Below are 17,036 nucleotides of genomic sequence, written 5' to 3' on the forward strand. Positions count from 1 at the left end.
AGGAAACATTTGTTGAGGTTTTAGTATTTAGCGTAGGCCAAATTAGCACAGGTTGAGTTGCATAAATGGAATGGAATGGAATGGAATGGGGTAGAGTAGAGTAGAGTAGAGTAGAGTAGAGTAGAGTAGAGTAGAGTAGGGTAGGGTAGAGTAGGGTAGGGTAGGGTAGGGTAGGGTAGGGTAGGGTAGGGTAGGGTAGGGTAGGGTAGGGTAGGGTAGAATAGGGTAGGGTAGAATAGGGTAGGGCAGAGTAGGGTAGAGTAGAGTAGAGTAGAGTAGAGTAGAGTAGAGTAGAGTAGAGTAGAGTAGAGTAGGGTAGGGTAGAATAGAATAGGGAAGGGTAGAGTAGAGTAGGGTAGGATAGAGTAGGGTAGGGTAGGGTAGAGTAGATTAGGGTAGAGTAGAGTAGCATAGAGTAGGGTAGGGTAGAGTAGAGTAGAGCAGCGTAGCATAGAATAGGGTAGGGTAGAGTAGGGTAGGGTGGAGTAGAGTATGGTAGAGTAGCGTAGCATAGGGTAGAATAGGGTAGGGTAGAGTGGGGTAGAGTAGAGGAACAGAATAGAATGGAATGGAATGGAATAGAATGGAATGGAATGGAATGGAATGGAATGGAATGGAATGGAATGGAATGGAATAGAACAGAACAGAACAGAACAGAATAGAATAGAATAGAATAGAATAGAATAGAATAGAATAGAATAGAATAGAATAGAATAGAATAGAATAGAATAGAATAGAAGTTGCATAAATAGAAAAACAGGGATATTTCAGAAATAAATGAGATTAAAAGGAAGCAAAAGGTGGTTTTGCACGACTCCGGTCTGCGTTATGCCCAAGTCGAATAAATTCAATTTTTTTTGTGGGGATTTGAGAAGGAATAAGTCTTTTAAAATAAAAAATACACAGTAGATTAGCTTGTTCTGTGTCTTTTCCAAGAAACTGAAATGGGAATTTTGAATAGATCTTGATAGAATGTAAAATGATTAAAGCCAACACATATGAGAGAATAGAATACAAGTTAGTTCCTAAAATGTTTAATATAATCTCATGAATTACAAAGGAAAAATCTTCTCAAAATTATGATCTAAATTGGGATTGAAATTCTGTTCCTAGGAAAACTGTATAATGTTATACTTGAAACTTTATATTGAAATCAGAAGAACAATGTTCTTGTTCCCCCCGTGTCATTTTATTGATTTGAATTAATATATAGGATTTCTGATCAAAATACCATTTAATTTCCTTGTGTATCTGTTGCCTTTGGTAATAGATTCTATTTTTGTCAGTCCCGATTTCAACCATTGTCTGCTAAAACCTGGACTCAGATGGTGAAGTTTTTTACCTTTAATATGACAATTTCACTGTAAAGAAATTAATTCTTAAAAAACACTCCTTGGAAATGGTAATTCGGTGACACTTAACTTCATATTATCTTAGTTCTGATGCCAAATGCGTTTAAAAATCATCTTGATGTCGTTTTGAGGTTGGAAAAAGGTTTTTCAGTCTGATTGTCACAAAGTGATTGAGTGATCTTTTGAGATTCAGAAGGAGAACAAAAGCCATTGTAGTGAAGTAACGTCTATTAGGGGTTATTGGTCTTTTTTCTTTCTTCCAGTTTTCAGGTTGTACGATGGGGAATTTTGAAAAGACGTTTTCTTTCCAACCTAAATCGTGATGTTCAGAGGTTCGAGTCAGAGTGTTCGCAACTAAATAAGATTCGCATTATAAAATCCCATCTGAATGTTCATTTATATCACAGAGTTCAGCAAATCAAATCTTTTGTTTTAACATTAACATACCCAGCTTGATATCATAATTACCATTCTATAGAATGAATGGATACATTAGCATTGAAAGCACTTTGTAACCCGTCCTCTAACTGGTGGGATTGTCACTTTTTCTGGGTTTTTCTGAGTTTTTTAGCGTGTTTTGGAGTGACACCTCAACAACTTCAATTCTGGCTTCTCTCGTCGGTATTTTAACAACTTCATCATATTGAAACGGCTTTTAATTAATGAATGGGAAAGGCCATAACGCCATTTCCACATGCTGACAGATTTGGGGCATTCCTCATATTTTTCTTTGATGTTCTTTCTTATATATCTTTCTTTATATATCTATATTGTGTCACGGGGGTATTGGGGCATGTGAACACAAAACTTGGTCATTGCAAGAGTGGGGAGATAATGTAGTTCATGTTTATACATATTTTTAGATTCAGAGAACTACAGAATGCAACTGTATATTAATTAATTCCTAGTGCTCGGTAGATATAAGTTGCAAAGAACAAACCCATGTTGAGATGGGCTTTATGTCACCCAGGTTTATGTGACCAAGGGGGTTTAAAAGACGCGTAGATGAGGCTCTTAGGGACATTTAGTGCTAAATTTAGGTTATGGTTGGACTCGATCTTAAAGGTCTTGTCCAGCCAAAGTGATTCTACGATTCTATGATCTAAGCAAATTATTTGGCCGCTATTTAGAGGAACAGGTGCTTAACATCATCCGACCTCTTTGAACCATCTGTCTTGGAGATGAATCACATAAGTACCAACTTCTCTCCGTTGACCCTACAAAGGATCCAAAGGGACAAACTCCAACGTCAACGCCTGCACTGAAGAAGTCTTATTTTAAATGATGTGAACCCCTCCTGCTGGGTTTAACAGAAAAAGATCATATGGGCTCGATATGAATGCAGAGGAGCCTGAAATACTCACTTACAGCACATTGCTTTGTAAACTGAGCATTTCTACTGGCTTTGACAAGTTAATAGTATTTCTTTACATGTATTGGCAGAGTGGCGCTCCAGCCCGGTGTTTGATCTGAACATCTATTGGAACAGATAATTCCCCATCAGAAAAGTCCACAAGTTCCATATTTGGGGAGTTTCAGGATTGTCGTAGTCGTGCAGCAATTCTGAGAACCCAACCTGTCTTGGCAATTTGACTACGTCATGTTTATTCTCTGAAAATGCAAGACAGACAGACCTGCTATTGGGATGTGAAAATAATTGTACTTGATTGAGCCGCAAACTTTGGTGCTCATGTAACTGTGATATTGAGGGCTCATTGCTTTAACATTATAAAAACACACGAGGTCTTAAAATCCTCATGCTAAGTTAGGCCTGTGCCTTAGGAACTCAACTTAGAGTAATGGAATCATAGAATCGTTTCAGTTGGAAGAGACCCTCAGGATCGTCGAGTCCAACCATAACCCAACTCTAGCATTAAACCATGTCCCTGAGAAACTCGTCTAAACACCTTTTGAACCCCTCCAGGGATGGTGATTCCACCACTGCCCTGGGTGGCCTGTTCCAGTGTTCCCTTTCCATGAAGAATTTTTTCCTAATATCCAACTGCAACCTCCCCTGGAACAACTTGAGGCTGTTTCTTCACTAAACCCCCCAGGTCCCTCAGCCGCTCCATCACACTTGTGCTCCAGCCCCTTCCCCAGCTCCGTTACCTTCTCTCAACTCACTCCAGCACCTCAAGGCCTTTCTTGTGAGGTGATCCCACCACCCCTCTGGCCGCCATTTTGAGCCCTGAGGTGATTTTGGTTCCCCTGGGACTGCCATTTTAAGCCCTGAGATGAGGGGCCCAGAACTGCCCCCAGGATTGGTGGTTTGGCCTCCCCAGGTCCCAGCACAGGGACGGTCACTGCCCTGGGCCTGCTGGCCACACCAGTGCTGGTACCAGCCAGGATGCTGGTGGCCTCTTGGCCACCTGGGCACACGCTGGCTCATGTTCAGCCGCTGGCACCAACACCCCCAGCTCCTTTTCCGCCGGGCACTTTCCAGCCGCTCTTCCCCGAGCCTGTAGCGCTGCCTGGGGTTGCTGTGACCCCAGGGCAGGACCCGGCACTTGGCCTTGCTGAACCTCAGACAAATGGCCTCAGCCCATCCATCCAGCCGGGCCAGACCCCTCTGTATGGCCTTCCCACCCTCCAGCACATCAACACTCCACCCAACTTGGTGTCACCTGCAAACTCACTGAGGGTGCACTCGATCCCATCATCCAGATCATTGATAAAGAGACTAAACAGAACTGGCGGCAACACTGAGCCCTGGGGACACCACTCGTGACCGGCCAACAACTGTATTTGGCTCCGTTCACCACAACTCTTTGGGCCCTCCAGCCAGTTCTTTACCCATCACAGATACACCATCCAGACCATGAGCTGCAGCTTCTCCAGCAGATGCTGTGGGACACGGTGTCACAGGCTCTATGCAGTGTAAACACACAACACCCACAGCCTTTCCCTCATCTACTAGGTGGGTCACCTTGTCATGGAGGAGATCAGGTTGGTCCAACGGGACCTGCCTTTCATAAACCCATGGAGACCAGGCCTGATCTAAAGGTTCTCTTGTATGTGCCCTGTGATGTTACTCAAGATTTAAATGCAATTAAATTAATTAATTAATTAAATGCAGTTTTTAATGGAAGTGAATTATTGAATCATGTGCGATCTGACAATCACTATTTCAGTGAATATGCTGTTTCAACAGTTATCTGTAAAATTTGGTTTATACTATTTAAATGAATATCTGTGAAATTGAAATGAAATTGTCGGTCACTTGTGAACTCGTATGTTTTTAATCTAGAACTTGCTTTAAACCTTGGTCTAACCCAGGCCGCACTATGTGATATTCTGACTCTGGTTACAACAGGGGTTTAGAGTTGGCCCTTTATATCTTACATATAATCTATTTTTATTATGTTTTTCGCATCTCTGTGCACAAAAGGGATGTTTTACGCTTCTCTAAAATGGCAGGTATTGATTAGCAGGTTTTAATAAGCAATTAGCGTGGATCTGAAGCATCTGAGTGATGGTGGCTGGTAAAACCCCCAAATCCTTGAAGTTCCTAAATCCCTTTTTTGCCATAAATGACATTTCCCTAAGCGTATTCCCTCCTCCAAACTTGCCCTCACTCTCCTGCTACAGCCACATTACAAAATTGGATGAAAATCATTAAAAATAACGAGATATTGATCCGGTGCTCTGTGGTGCCATCTAATGGATGTCAAAAATGAAAGGGTAATAATTCTAGGTGAATACGTCAAAGAAATTACAAGAGCATCTTAAAATCTAAACGTGAATATGAAAAATCAAAGTGCCCGTTGCTTTTTCTTCATTTCTTTCTTAATTTTCCCAAATTCTTTCCCTCCTCCAGGCTCTGGATGGAAACGTATACGATCACCTGAAGGACTATTTAATGGCATTCAGCAGGACTGAACTAGAGACGTGCCAAGCTGTACAGAACACCTTCCAGTTTTTACTGGAGACTTCCAGCAGGGTAAGTTTTAACTGAATAATCCTTTGTAAGGGAATATTTAAGAGTATATAGAAGCTCCATGGCTTGAGAAAAAGAAGTGAGACCGTAGATGATGTTGACACAGCAGAAGATCTTTAGAGAACGGCGGTCGAGGAATGTTGGGTTGTTCTCAATCCGCACGTTTGGAGGGAGAAATTTCATCTGAGAATTCATCCGCGTCATTGGGAACCGCGTGAATCACCCGTCGCTGCAAAACCCCGCGGAACTCTCTGGATCGTTGCTTAATAATTGACTGTCAGCTTAAAACAAAACCCCAAAATATTACAGCGTTTTCTCCTTTGAATTAAGATTGGCAAATACAGCAAACAGATTAGAGTCTTGTCATAGACGTGGGTTGTTTGCTTTGTGGAGCGGCCAGGATCAAATCCACGATCGCTTCCAGGAGCGTTTTGATACTTAAATAATTCATCTGCTGGGCTAAAAATAATTAAAAAAGAATTGCCATTGAGCTCAAACAAGCTCATAATATTCCTTTCTACATACACCGTAACCACCCGCACAGAACAGAGCTCGTTTACGGGAGGATTTATGTAGATTTATGTAGAAATAACATATTTAACACGCTCTTTATTCACCTGCAAACATGCGAACTCGCATCTTATTAGGTGGAAAGCGAATGGATTAAGAGTGTTGTGCGACCTTGTCTTTGAATTTACTTGGCAGCAGCTGTAAAGATAATGAAAATACCATTTGTCTTCTGTCAGAAAAGAACTCGTAATAATTTACCTCGTTGTATATCGTATATCGGCTTCAAATATCTTCCCTAAAAAGGCTGGGTTTGAATCTTTTAACTAAATCTGCTTATATATCATGTCTACATATTCATCTTTCATTTCTCAATATTGTGTTCAATATTTGGTATTTTGGAATACTTGAGGAAAATACTCCCGTTTCTGCTTTATTAAGTTATTACAATGCCCGGAAGACCAACAGAAAAATGTCAATACAACTTCCAGGCCCAGACGGGATTTTTACCACTTGTTTGGAGCTCATTAGCAGCAATTTTCTTGCAATTCAAGAATGCAGAGGAGAGAAAATCGGATTAAATCGCTACTGAAAACGCGTGTCCCACTCTCAAATACTAATCATGGTGGCCTGTTCCATGGATGTAGGTTTTGCTCATCCTTGATTTTGAACCATATTTCGTGTAGATCCACGTTGCAAGAAGCAGCTCAAGAAGGATAAATAAGGAGGAGAAATTCTATTAGTGTATCAACGCTTGAGCGTTAAACACACAACGAATTTGTCAGCGATTTAGGAATTTGGAACAAACCCCAGCTTGCTGTCAAAACAAAGATTTTAAATATTTATTGTGATTTTTTAGTTCTTAAAGCACAAGATCAGAAGCTACGTTCAGCTTATTGATAGAAATGCTTTAGTGTTTTCCGTCTGAACTAGTGCAGTGCCTCAGGGAGCAGTGCTGGGGCCGGTGTTATTCAATATATTCATCAATGATTTGGACGAGGGAATAGAGTGACTGTCAGCAAGTTTGCTGGTGACACCAAGCTGGGAGGAGTGGTGACACGCCAGAGGCTGTGCTGCCATCAGAGACCTGGACAGGCTGGAGAGCTGGGCGGGGAGAAATGTAATGAACTAAAACAAGGGCAAGTGTAGAGTCTTGAATCTGGGCAGGAACAACCCCAGGTTCCAGTGTAAGTTGGGGAAGGAGCTGTTGGAGAGCAGTGTAGGGGAAAGGGACCTGGGGGTCCTGGGGACAGCAGGGTGACCATGAGCCAGCACTGGGCCCTTGTGGCCAGGAAGGCCAATGGTACCTGGGGTGGGTTAGAAGGGGGTGGTCAGTAGGTCAGAGAGGTTCTCCTGCCCCTCTGCTCTGCCCTGGGGAGACCACACCTGGAATCTTGTGTCCAGCTGTGGCCCCTCAGTTCCAGCAGGACAGGGAACTGCTGGAGAGAGTCCAGCGCAGCCACCAAGATGCTGGAGGGAGTGGAGCATCTCCCGTGTGAGGAAAGGCTGAGGGAGCTGGGGCTCTGGAGCTGGACAAGAGGAGACTGAGGGGTGACTCATTCATGTTCACAGATATCTAAAGGGGGAGTGTCAGGAGGATGGAGCCAGGCTCTTCTCGGTGACAACCAATGGTAGGACAAGGGGCAATGGGTTCAAACTGGAACACAAAAGGTTCCACTTAAATCTGAGAAGCAACTTGTTCCTGGTGAGGGTGGCAGAGCCTGGCCCAGGCTGCCCAGGGGGGTTGTGGAGTCTCCTTCTGTGCAGACATTCCAACCCGCCTGGACGTGTTCCTGTGTAACCTCATCTGGGTGTTCCTGCTCCATGGGGGGATTGCACTGGATGAGCTTTCCAGGTCCCTTCCATCCCCTGACTTTCTGGGATTCTGTGATTCTGTAACTATATTTCTGTTCACAGGATGGAATTAAATGATATTTGGTTTAAAATGAGCCCAGTTGCTTCCCAGCGCTGCTGCTTGTCAGTCGGGGTTGAGGGAAGCATCTCAAAACACAGTTTTCTATCTAAAATGAAGGGTTTGTTCACACTTTGTCATCCATTGTTTGATGCAGCTTTGGAGGATTTATTACTTCTAAGTTGGGGTGACCTCAGCAAATATTCCCCTGAGCATATGAAAACGCAATTGAAGTTCCTTTTCACTTGAACCGTATTAGTCAAGACTTGTACTTCTTGAACTTCTCTATTTGCAAAATAATTCTGATTTTCTTTGGAACATTTGCTGCAATTCCGTTTGCTCCTTTGAATCACGTTTCTGCCATGATTCTGGTCAGAAACTTCACAAATCGTGGCAAGTAATTCCATTTATATCTCTCTATACCTTCTTTCTACCTATGGTACAGATTTAACATTTGATTTGGATTTTAACATGTCAATTGACGTTGACTTCAGAAAGAAAACATTGATTCGATTTCTGAATTACATTTACAAAAGTGGCTGCTTAAGTCCAGAACACACCGTGTTGCTCAGAAATCATTTGATTGTCTTCCTAACAATTGTCGAATCTAATGTGCAAAATGCTCCGGGGCATTAATATGCTGGACTTGTACATTCCCCCAAGTGTCACGTTATGATATTTGTTCTCATTTTTAACAAAATATAGTTGCTTTGAGTCCTGTTGTAAAGGTGGTTTTTCTTCTCTGAAGAACCAAGTTGCTTTTGAGTTCGAGCTCTACGGTGGAAACTCATTGCAATAAAATAACCGTGTGGGTTTTCGTGTTCACAGTAACGACACTTTGCAGTGATTTGTAACTGAATTTGGTTTAAAATAGTGACGTTACGTCAGCGCTGAGCGTCACTCGAACTGCAGGTGATTCCTCCGTTGGTATTTGCCAAATTTTTAATTATGGGAAATAAATAAAACGCCTCTCTTTGTGTTTTCTACACATTCCAATGTGTTTACATTCCACTGCTCAAATCGGCGTGGTAATTATGTATTTTAATGTACTTTAAATGAGTGCGTTATTGGCCATGGGGGAGTATTTCCTTTCTTCAACTGAAGATGAATTTTTTACACTTCAATATTCCACTAACATCAACATTTTGATGCAATAGAGAACATGTCATATTTACCATTGCAGGCAGTGTAATCAGAATTCTTCATCATATACAACGCTGCTATTTCTGGATAAACACCATTATATACTTCTGTGCATTAAACCCTCCACTTGGTAATAGATTTTTAGAATTCCATGCTGCTATTTACATATTTCCGTCAATTGAAGCATTGAATTCTCTGTAGAATTCTGCAAGTGATGCTCCTATTTTTTCCTATCGCAATCACTGTGTTTTCTTTATAAATCTGTGTAAATTCTGCCATAAGAGGTTTGTTTAGGGATATGCGCCGTGCTATCTGAAATATATCATTAAACAAATTTAGTAGCTGGAGTCATTTTGATTTAGCAAAATGCACATTTTGAGGGTTTTCCCTGAAAACAATTTCATAAAAAGAGATTAATTTTCTAACTGATTTCATAGACAATATTCCAAGTTGTCTTTTCAGCTCCTCCAGTGAATAATTGCTGTAAAAATAAACCATTTCCCAAAGAACTAACAACAAATTACCCACAAGAGGAGACAAAAATATTGATGGTAGTGACACCACAAACTCTATACTCACTAATTGGCTTTTTTCTCGCCAGTTTTGCCTTTTGTAGGTTAAAAATAGATATTTTTTAACTATTTGTCATGCAGTATTTGTCCTGCCAATCACTCGTGTATAACTCTGGGTATTTCTGGCCAGAATCAAGACCTTTATTCCCTTTTGTTGTCTGTCTCTATTCACCGCAACGCTCTAATTTAACTATATATCAAGGCAATATTTCAAAACGTGCAAAATAACGGCTCTAAACGGGGTTTATTCCTTTCTCAGGTGGTGCGGGATTACAACCTCCAGCTGTTTCTACAGGAGAACTCCGTGTTCCACAAACCACAGCCTTTCCAGTTCCAACCCAGCGACAGCGACACCGTAAGACCCCTCCCCAATTCCCTCCTTTAGTTCCTCTCGCTCCCTTTTGAAGAAAACCCTTATAAATGTGCACAGCGTTACCCCATTCTGCTTTAACCTCGTGTTGTATTTTGGGAAAATGGCCTAATTCCCATTGCAGTAGGTAGGTCAATGTAACAAAAGCATCAAACATGATCCACAGAAGAGCTGAAACTTTGATTTTTGCTTCCAAATCGGGACTAGCGGTCCCGTGGTTTTCTGCTTTCAGCATAATTCTTACTACATTTTATCAGCTTTTTATCCTGCTGGCGAAGTTCTCATCATATTCACTAATACTGATTTACAACCTGCGTGATGCTGTGGCAAATAAAGTGTCCGTATACCTCTGAATTACTCCAGGAATATTTCTACACACATATAGGTTTAGAAAGAATACTGTTTAAACATTGCATTCCAATAGAATCTCAGGAAAGATTATTTCGGTGCTGTTAGGGTTTAAGGCAAGGCGGCAATAAACTGTGGCAGACGCTCCCTGTTATCCCCTTTACCTCCTGCCACCCCTTCCTTTAGAGCGGAAAGATGATAAGAAAGATTAGGGGAAAGGAAGAGAGACTTAGACTTCAAGTTGGAGAGTTTTAAGGGGTTTTACTAATGCTACTAATAAATGAAGAATACATATACAAAGTATACAAAGCCAGTCTCTCATGCTGGATGCGGAGTTGGCGTCACTCAGCAGCAGAGCTGGGGGTGCGGAGCTGGCGGCTCCAGCAGCTGCAGCGCAGGCCCCGGCAGTCCCGGGCGGGACTGCACAGCAAAGCGGAACCTGGGTGCAGGATGCAGGGCCTGTGGATCACAGACAGACAGACAGACAGACAGGGGCCTCTCCAGATGGCGCCCATGGGCGAAGAGAGAGTGACCCTGTGATCACCCTCTTATATAGGGGGTATGATGATTATGGGATGGAATACTAATGTTGGTCAGTTCTAGTCACCTGTGCCATCCACCCCTCCTCAAACACGCTCTTCTCACAACAGAACGTGGGGAAACTTATCAGTCTTCCTTAGCTACCATAGTAATAAATCTAAACACGAGCTTCATCGGCATTTCCTTGGTCTCTTATCAGCACCGAGTGCAGCATCCTAGGAAAAATATGCAGGTAAAACTCAGCAAAGTGCAGCCACCTAGAAGAACTGAGCTGGAAGAAAAGTCACTAAAAGAGAACCGGTCTTGTTTTTAACAAAACCAGGACAGGTGTGTATGTTGCTTCCAAACCAATCTGCAGTGACATAAAAGTTAAGTATGTAAATATATTTCCAAACAGCATTTTAACAAAAGTGTCCCAGTGACACTACTGATATTGTAAGAAATAACATCTTTAAGTTTAGATTCTTTACAAAGTGCAGCTTTTAATTAGTTGAATTCATTCATAAAACGACTTAGGTGGTTAAATTCAAGAACCCTGTTAATAGATCACACAAGAGGGATTTTTCCAGACACATTAACCCCTCTAACACAGTTTCCTTTCTCTTGCCATTTTAACAAACTGCAATTTTGATTTTTCTGTTCACTCCTTGGCTTAGAGTCAATGATTTCCCTCGAGTTTTAAGCTGTTCTTAATACAAACTCTTCCTAACTGTCCTTGCCTTTCTAACCTTTGCTGCTGTTTTCATCCTTTTGCCATCGCTGCCTCCAGAGTTTTAACACCGTCCAGCTGGTGGATATTGAGCCCTCCCCGGTCAGTGCTATGAGAATGACCATAGCAGAGGTATATGGGACTATTTACCGTCAGCCTTTGCGTCTTTACGGGTGTGCATGTGTCTCGGGACGCTGAATTTCCACTCGTGGAGAGGTGGCAACAGAATGCATAATATATATATTAAAATAATAAATAAATCACACACACAAAACCTAAAGACTTTTCCCACAATGAGATGTAAGTTAAAGAAGGAAAGAAGGTGATTTAACTTATTTTTGGGGGATCGGCTTCACACTTAACGCACGGCATTTATAATTGATATTATAACCTTTTGGGGGCATGAATTAGAATTTCACAGCTCGAGAGAGCGACGCCAGTTTTCACAACAATAAATAATGCAGGTGTTTTCTGATATATATATCCATATATATATATATATATGGATATCTAGATAGATAGATAGGTGATTACCACCAGCTAACAGGGTCCTACCTGCACAATCGCAGGTTACATATTCACCATTTTTAATAAATAAGTACAAGAGACTGAAGGCTTTTGCTCAGGCTTTTGAATTCATCAAAAATTGCATATTTTTTCTAATTAATTCAACAACATTTAATCGAAAAACAATTATCGAGCATTCTTTTGCCACTTATTCTATTTGTAGATGATCTACAGAGCTGATGAGTTGGCTTTTTGGTTTTTGTGCATTATGCATGATCATTTTCACACTGAAAGAAATATAAGTAGAGTGATTAATACATCTAATCAAGCGTTTCATATTAACCTTTTCCAAGAACAACTTAGGACCTGTTTTCAAGCTAAATACCTGATCCACTGCGACTTGGGACAAAGTTTGAAGTGTTTACGTATTATTGGGATGAAATTTTGAGTATTGTAGGCAACAAGAATGTTGTAAATGACCTGGATGTGCAGTTCACCTACATGGAGAAATCTGAATGCTTTTGTAAATTCCAGTTTTACATGGTCCATCTCAAAATTTGATTTTATGGAGGAGAACATCCTGAGTAACATCACAGGGCACATACAAGAGAACCTTGTGATCAGGGCCGGTCTCCATGGGTTTATGAAAGGCAGGTCCTGTTGGACCAACCTGATCTCCTCCATGACAAGGTGACCCACCTAGCAGATGAGGAAAAGGCTGTGGGTGTTGTGTGCTTACACTGCATAGAGCCTGTGACACCGTGTCCCACAGCATCTGCTGGAGAAGCCGCAGCTCGTGGTCTGGATGGTGTATCTGTGATGGGTAAAGAACTGGCTGGAGGGCCCAAAGAGTTGTGGTGAACGGAGCCAAATGCAGTTGTTGGCCGGTCACGAGTGGTGTCCCCAGGGCTCAGTGTTGGCACCAGTTCTGTTTAGTCTCTTTATCAATGGTCTGGATGAGGGGATTGAGTGCACCCTCAGTGAGTTTGCAGATGACACCAAGTTGGGTGGAGTGTTGATGTGCTGGAGGGTGGGAAGGCCATACAGAGGGGTCTGGCCCGGCTGGATGGATGGGCTGAGGCCATTTGTCTGAGGTTCAGCAAGGCCAAGTGCCGGGTCCTGCCCTGGGGTCACAGCAACCCCAGGCAGCGCTACAGGCTCGGGGAAGAGCGGCTGGAAAGTGCCCGGCGGAAAAGGAGCTGGGGGTGTTGGTGCCAGCGGCTGAACATGAGCCAGCGTGTGCCCAGGTGGCCAAGAGGCCACCAGCATCCTGGCTGGTACCAGCACTGGTGTGGCCAGCAGGCCCAGGGCAGTGACCGTCCCTGTGCTGGGACCTGGGGAGACCAAACTGCCAATCCTGGGGGCAGTTTTGGGCCCCTCAGGGCTCAAAATTGTGGTCCCATGGGCACCAAAATCACCTCAGGGCTCAAAATGGGAGCCAGAGAGGTGGTGGGATCACCTCACAAGAAAGGCCTTGAGGTGCTGGAGCGAGTTGAGAGAAGGGAACGGAGCTGGTGAGGGGCTGGAGCACAAGTGTGATGGAGCGGCTGAGGGAGCTGGGGGTTCAGCTGGAGAACAGGAGCTGAGGGGAGACCTTCTGATCTCTGAACTGCCTGAAAGGAGCTTGGAGCCAGGGGGGGTCGGGCTCTGCTCCCCAGGAACAAGCGCCAGGAGCAGAGGAAACGGCCTCAAGTTGCGCCAGGGGAGGTTGAGGTTGGATGTGGGGAACAATTTCTTCCCCAAAGGGCTGTGGGGCATTGGAACAGGCTGCCCAGGGCAGTGCTGGAGTCACCATCCCTGGAGGGTTGGACAGACGGACATGAGGTTCTCAGGACATGGGGCAGTGCCAGGGGTGGGTTATGGTTGGACTCGATGATCTTGAGGGTCTCTTCCAACTGAAATGATTCTGTGATTCTGTGATAAAGCCATCACCAAAGAATAACTCAGAATGGATTGCCATGCCACCCAGGAGTCAAGTATCATTATTACTATAAAGCCAACAGGTTAATTTACTTTCAAAATACTCTCACCGTGTGCAGTCAAAGCCTCCAAAAGAGACTATTCATTTATAAAAGGTAGGCATGAAAGGGCTTTCCACCTTACCAACATTTTCAGGATTTTTGTTTCCCTGCCATCCCACTGGAAATGGAGACTTGAGTGTCTACAAGGAGAATGTTTACAGCTATTTTCCATTATCTAAAATACCCCCATATTTTGAGCTCAACCTTATACATTTGTTCGTTTTATTAAAACACTTAGATTGTTGCATTGTCTCAGGTGATTTTGACTGATAGAAATTCATTTAAAACATATATATATTTAATTTTTGTTTTTTAAACCACTTTGCCTTAAGTAAGTGGCTTCTCATAAAGTAAGAAGTTATTGAGAAATTCCCAGTTTTAACCCTTTCAATGAACAAACTCACAAGATCCTTTGGGCCTTTACGAACAGCAAGATAGAAGAAACATATAAATGGCTTTGGAAATACCTTTGACCTCACAAGAAAAAACAGTCAGCACATGCCGACCTTACATATTCAATACAGTGATAATTTAATCGCCGAACATCCTCCCACGAGACAAGCGCTATTTATTAAGCGTTGAAAACATACTGTCCCCACACAGATAAGCCATAAGAACAGGGCAAAAAAGAAAGGATATGAGGCAGCTTTTCTCTCTTTCCTGTTTGGAAAAGATTCTTTTTCCATCAACCGCTTGTTATCATGTGAGAAAACGAGCCGGGAGACCCAACGCACGTCCAGGGTGCAGGAGAACGGCGACAAAACGCTGACATTAAACTTTTCAGGTCTGTTTTCCTGGTTTTTATCACCATATCGCCTCTGTAGTTTCCCCCCGTACATTTACTGATGCTGCCATTTTCTTTCAAATCAAAATGATTTATATGGACGTGAAAAAATATCACCATAATTTGCAGAAAAACAATGACTCGGTCAGATCAGCGGAAAGTTCTGTGGTTTCATCCCTCGCTATTTGAATCTATGGACAGATTGTGAGAATAAGAATGAATTTCACACACAGAATCACACACAGAATGGACTGGGTTGGAAAAGACCTCAGAGATCATCCAGTCCAGCCCTTGGTCCAACTCCAGTCCATTGACTAGATCATGGCACTAAGTGCCATGGCCAATCTCAGCTGAAAAACCTCCAGGGCCGGTGAGTCCAGCACCTCCCTGGGCAGCCATTCCAATCCTGACCACTCTCTCTGCAAAGAATTGCTTTCTCATCTCCAGCCTCAGTTTCCCCTGGCAGAGTTGAAGCCCATGGCCCCTTGTCCTATTGCTGACTGCCTGGGAGAAGAGCCCAATCCCCACCTGGCTAGAACTGCCCTTCAGGTAGTTCTAGAGAGTGCTGAGCTCAGCTCTAAGCCTCCTCTTCTCCAGACTAAACAAGCCCAGCTCCCTCAGCCTCTCCCCATAGGGCTTGTGCTCAAGTCCCTTCCCCAGTCTTGTTGCTCTTCTCTGGACCCGCTCCAGCACTTCAATCTCTTTCCTGAGCTGAGGGGCCCAGAACTGAACACAATACTCCAGGTGTGGCCTCCCCAATGCAGAGTACAGGGGAAGGATCACTGCCCTTGTCCTGCTGACCACGCTGGTTTGGATACAGGACAGGACACCATTGGCCTTCTTGGCCACCTGGGCACACTGTTGGCTCATGTTGAGCTTCCTGTCCATTAGTCCCCCAGGTCCCTTTCTGCCTGACTGCTCTCCAGCCACTCTGTGCCCAGCCTGGAGCGCTGCAGGGGGTTGTTATGACCAAAGTGTAGCACCCGGCACTTGGCCTTGTTGAACTTCATCCCATTGGAATCAGCCCATTTTTCCAGTCTATCCAGATCCCTCTGCACAGCCCTCCTGCCTTCCAGCAGGTCGACACTCCCACCAAACTTGGTATCATCAGCAAATTTCACTTCAGCATTGTACACAGAGGAATATATTGAATTTCTGAGCACCTTATATGGAGCTATATAAGTTATTTAAGCTATACTTACAAAAGGACATCGTGTTTGTGCCAAGGCTCATTTTCTTACCTCCAAAAGCGCTCAGGGATTTGAAAATAAATCAAAATTACTGTATAAATAGGAACTCAGTTGAGGGCTCTGCTTTGTCAGAATTTACTTTCAGAAGGTTTCTGTGCATGGATACAGACGCAAAGATGTTTATACATTTCAGCATTTACTATGAAATGTGTTTAAATGTTTAAAATATGCTCAAAATGTATTGAGCATTAAATACTTTAAAATTCCTTCATTTTCTAAACAACTTATGTTCTGGTTTTACAGTTATTGAATATAAATAGTTGATGTTTTACATCAATATTTAAATACCAAAAAAAGTTCATGAAATATATAAATATATATATAAATATATGAACAGCTAATCAAAAAATAATCCCTCATGTACTTAAGCCCAAATGAACAAGTTTCAGATAATGCTCTGCTTTTTCGGTATTCAGTATTTTTTCTGTATTTTCTACATTTTTTATATTTTATTTTAGTCTTTATTTAGTAATTTTTATGTTTTCTGTAGGTCTGTATTTTGTATATTCTGTATTTTAGCATTTCACAGAATCCCAGAATGTGAGGGGTTGGAAGGGCCCTGGAAAGCTCATCCAGTGCAATCCCCCCATGGAGCAGGAACACCCAGATGAGGTTACACAGGAAGGTGTCCAGGCGGGTTGGAATGTCTGCACAGAAGGAGACTCCACAACCTCCCTGGGCAGCCTGGGCCAGGCTCTGCCACCCTCACCAGGAACAAGTTGCTTCTCAAATTTAAGTGGAACCTTTTGTGTTCCAGTTTGTCCCCATTGCCCCTTGTCCTATCATTGGTTGTCACCGAGAAGAGCCTGGCTCCATCCTCCTGACACTCACCCTTCAGATATCTGTAACTATGAATGAGTCCCCCCTCAGTGTCCTCTTGTCCAGCTCCAGAGCCCCAGCTCCCTCAGCCTTTCCTCACACGGGAGATGCTCCACTCCCTCCAGCATCTTGGTGGCTGCGCTGGACTCTCTCCAGCAGTTCCCTGTCCTGCTGGAACTGAGGGGCCACAGCTGGACACAATATTCCAGGTGTGGTCTCCCCAGGGCAGAGCAGAGGGGCAGGAGAACCTCTCTGACCTACTGAC

At 43.1% G+C, this 17,036-nt stretch overlaps 1 protein-coding gene across 2 annotated transcripts in view; it reads left to right on the plus strand.

Moving 5' to 3' along the window:
* Window positions 1–17,036, plus strand: part of FCHSD2 (FCH and double SH3 domains 2) — a 170,769-nt gene that overhangs the window by 111,213 nt on the left and 42,520 nt on the right. Inside the window, exons 9-11 of one of the 2 annotated variants that reach the window (XM_065065189.1) lie at window positions 5,170–5,292; window positions 9,683–9,778; window positions 11,451–11,522. In XM_065065189.1, coding sequence (XP_064921261.1) covers window positions 5,170–5,292; window positions 9,683–9,778; window positions 11,451–11,522 — 291 coding nt within the window. The remainder of the gene's footprint in view (window positions 1–5,169; window positions 5,293–9,682; window positions 9,779–11,450; window positions 11,523–17,036) is intronic. The other variant, XM_065065111.1, reaches the window with a different exon arrangement.

The sequence above is a fragment of the Columba livia genome, chromosome 1 (assembly GCF_036013475.1).
Source record: "Columba livia isolate bColLiv1 breed racing homer chromosome 1, bColLiv1.pat.W.v2, whole genome shotgun sequence".
Taxonomy (NCBI): Eukaryota; Metazoa; Chordata; class Aves; order Columbiformes; family Columbidae; genus Columba; species Columba livia.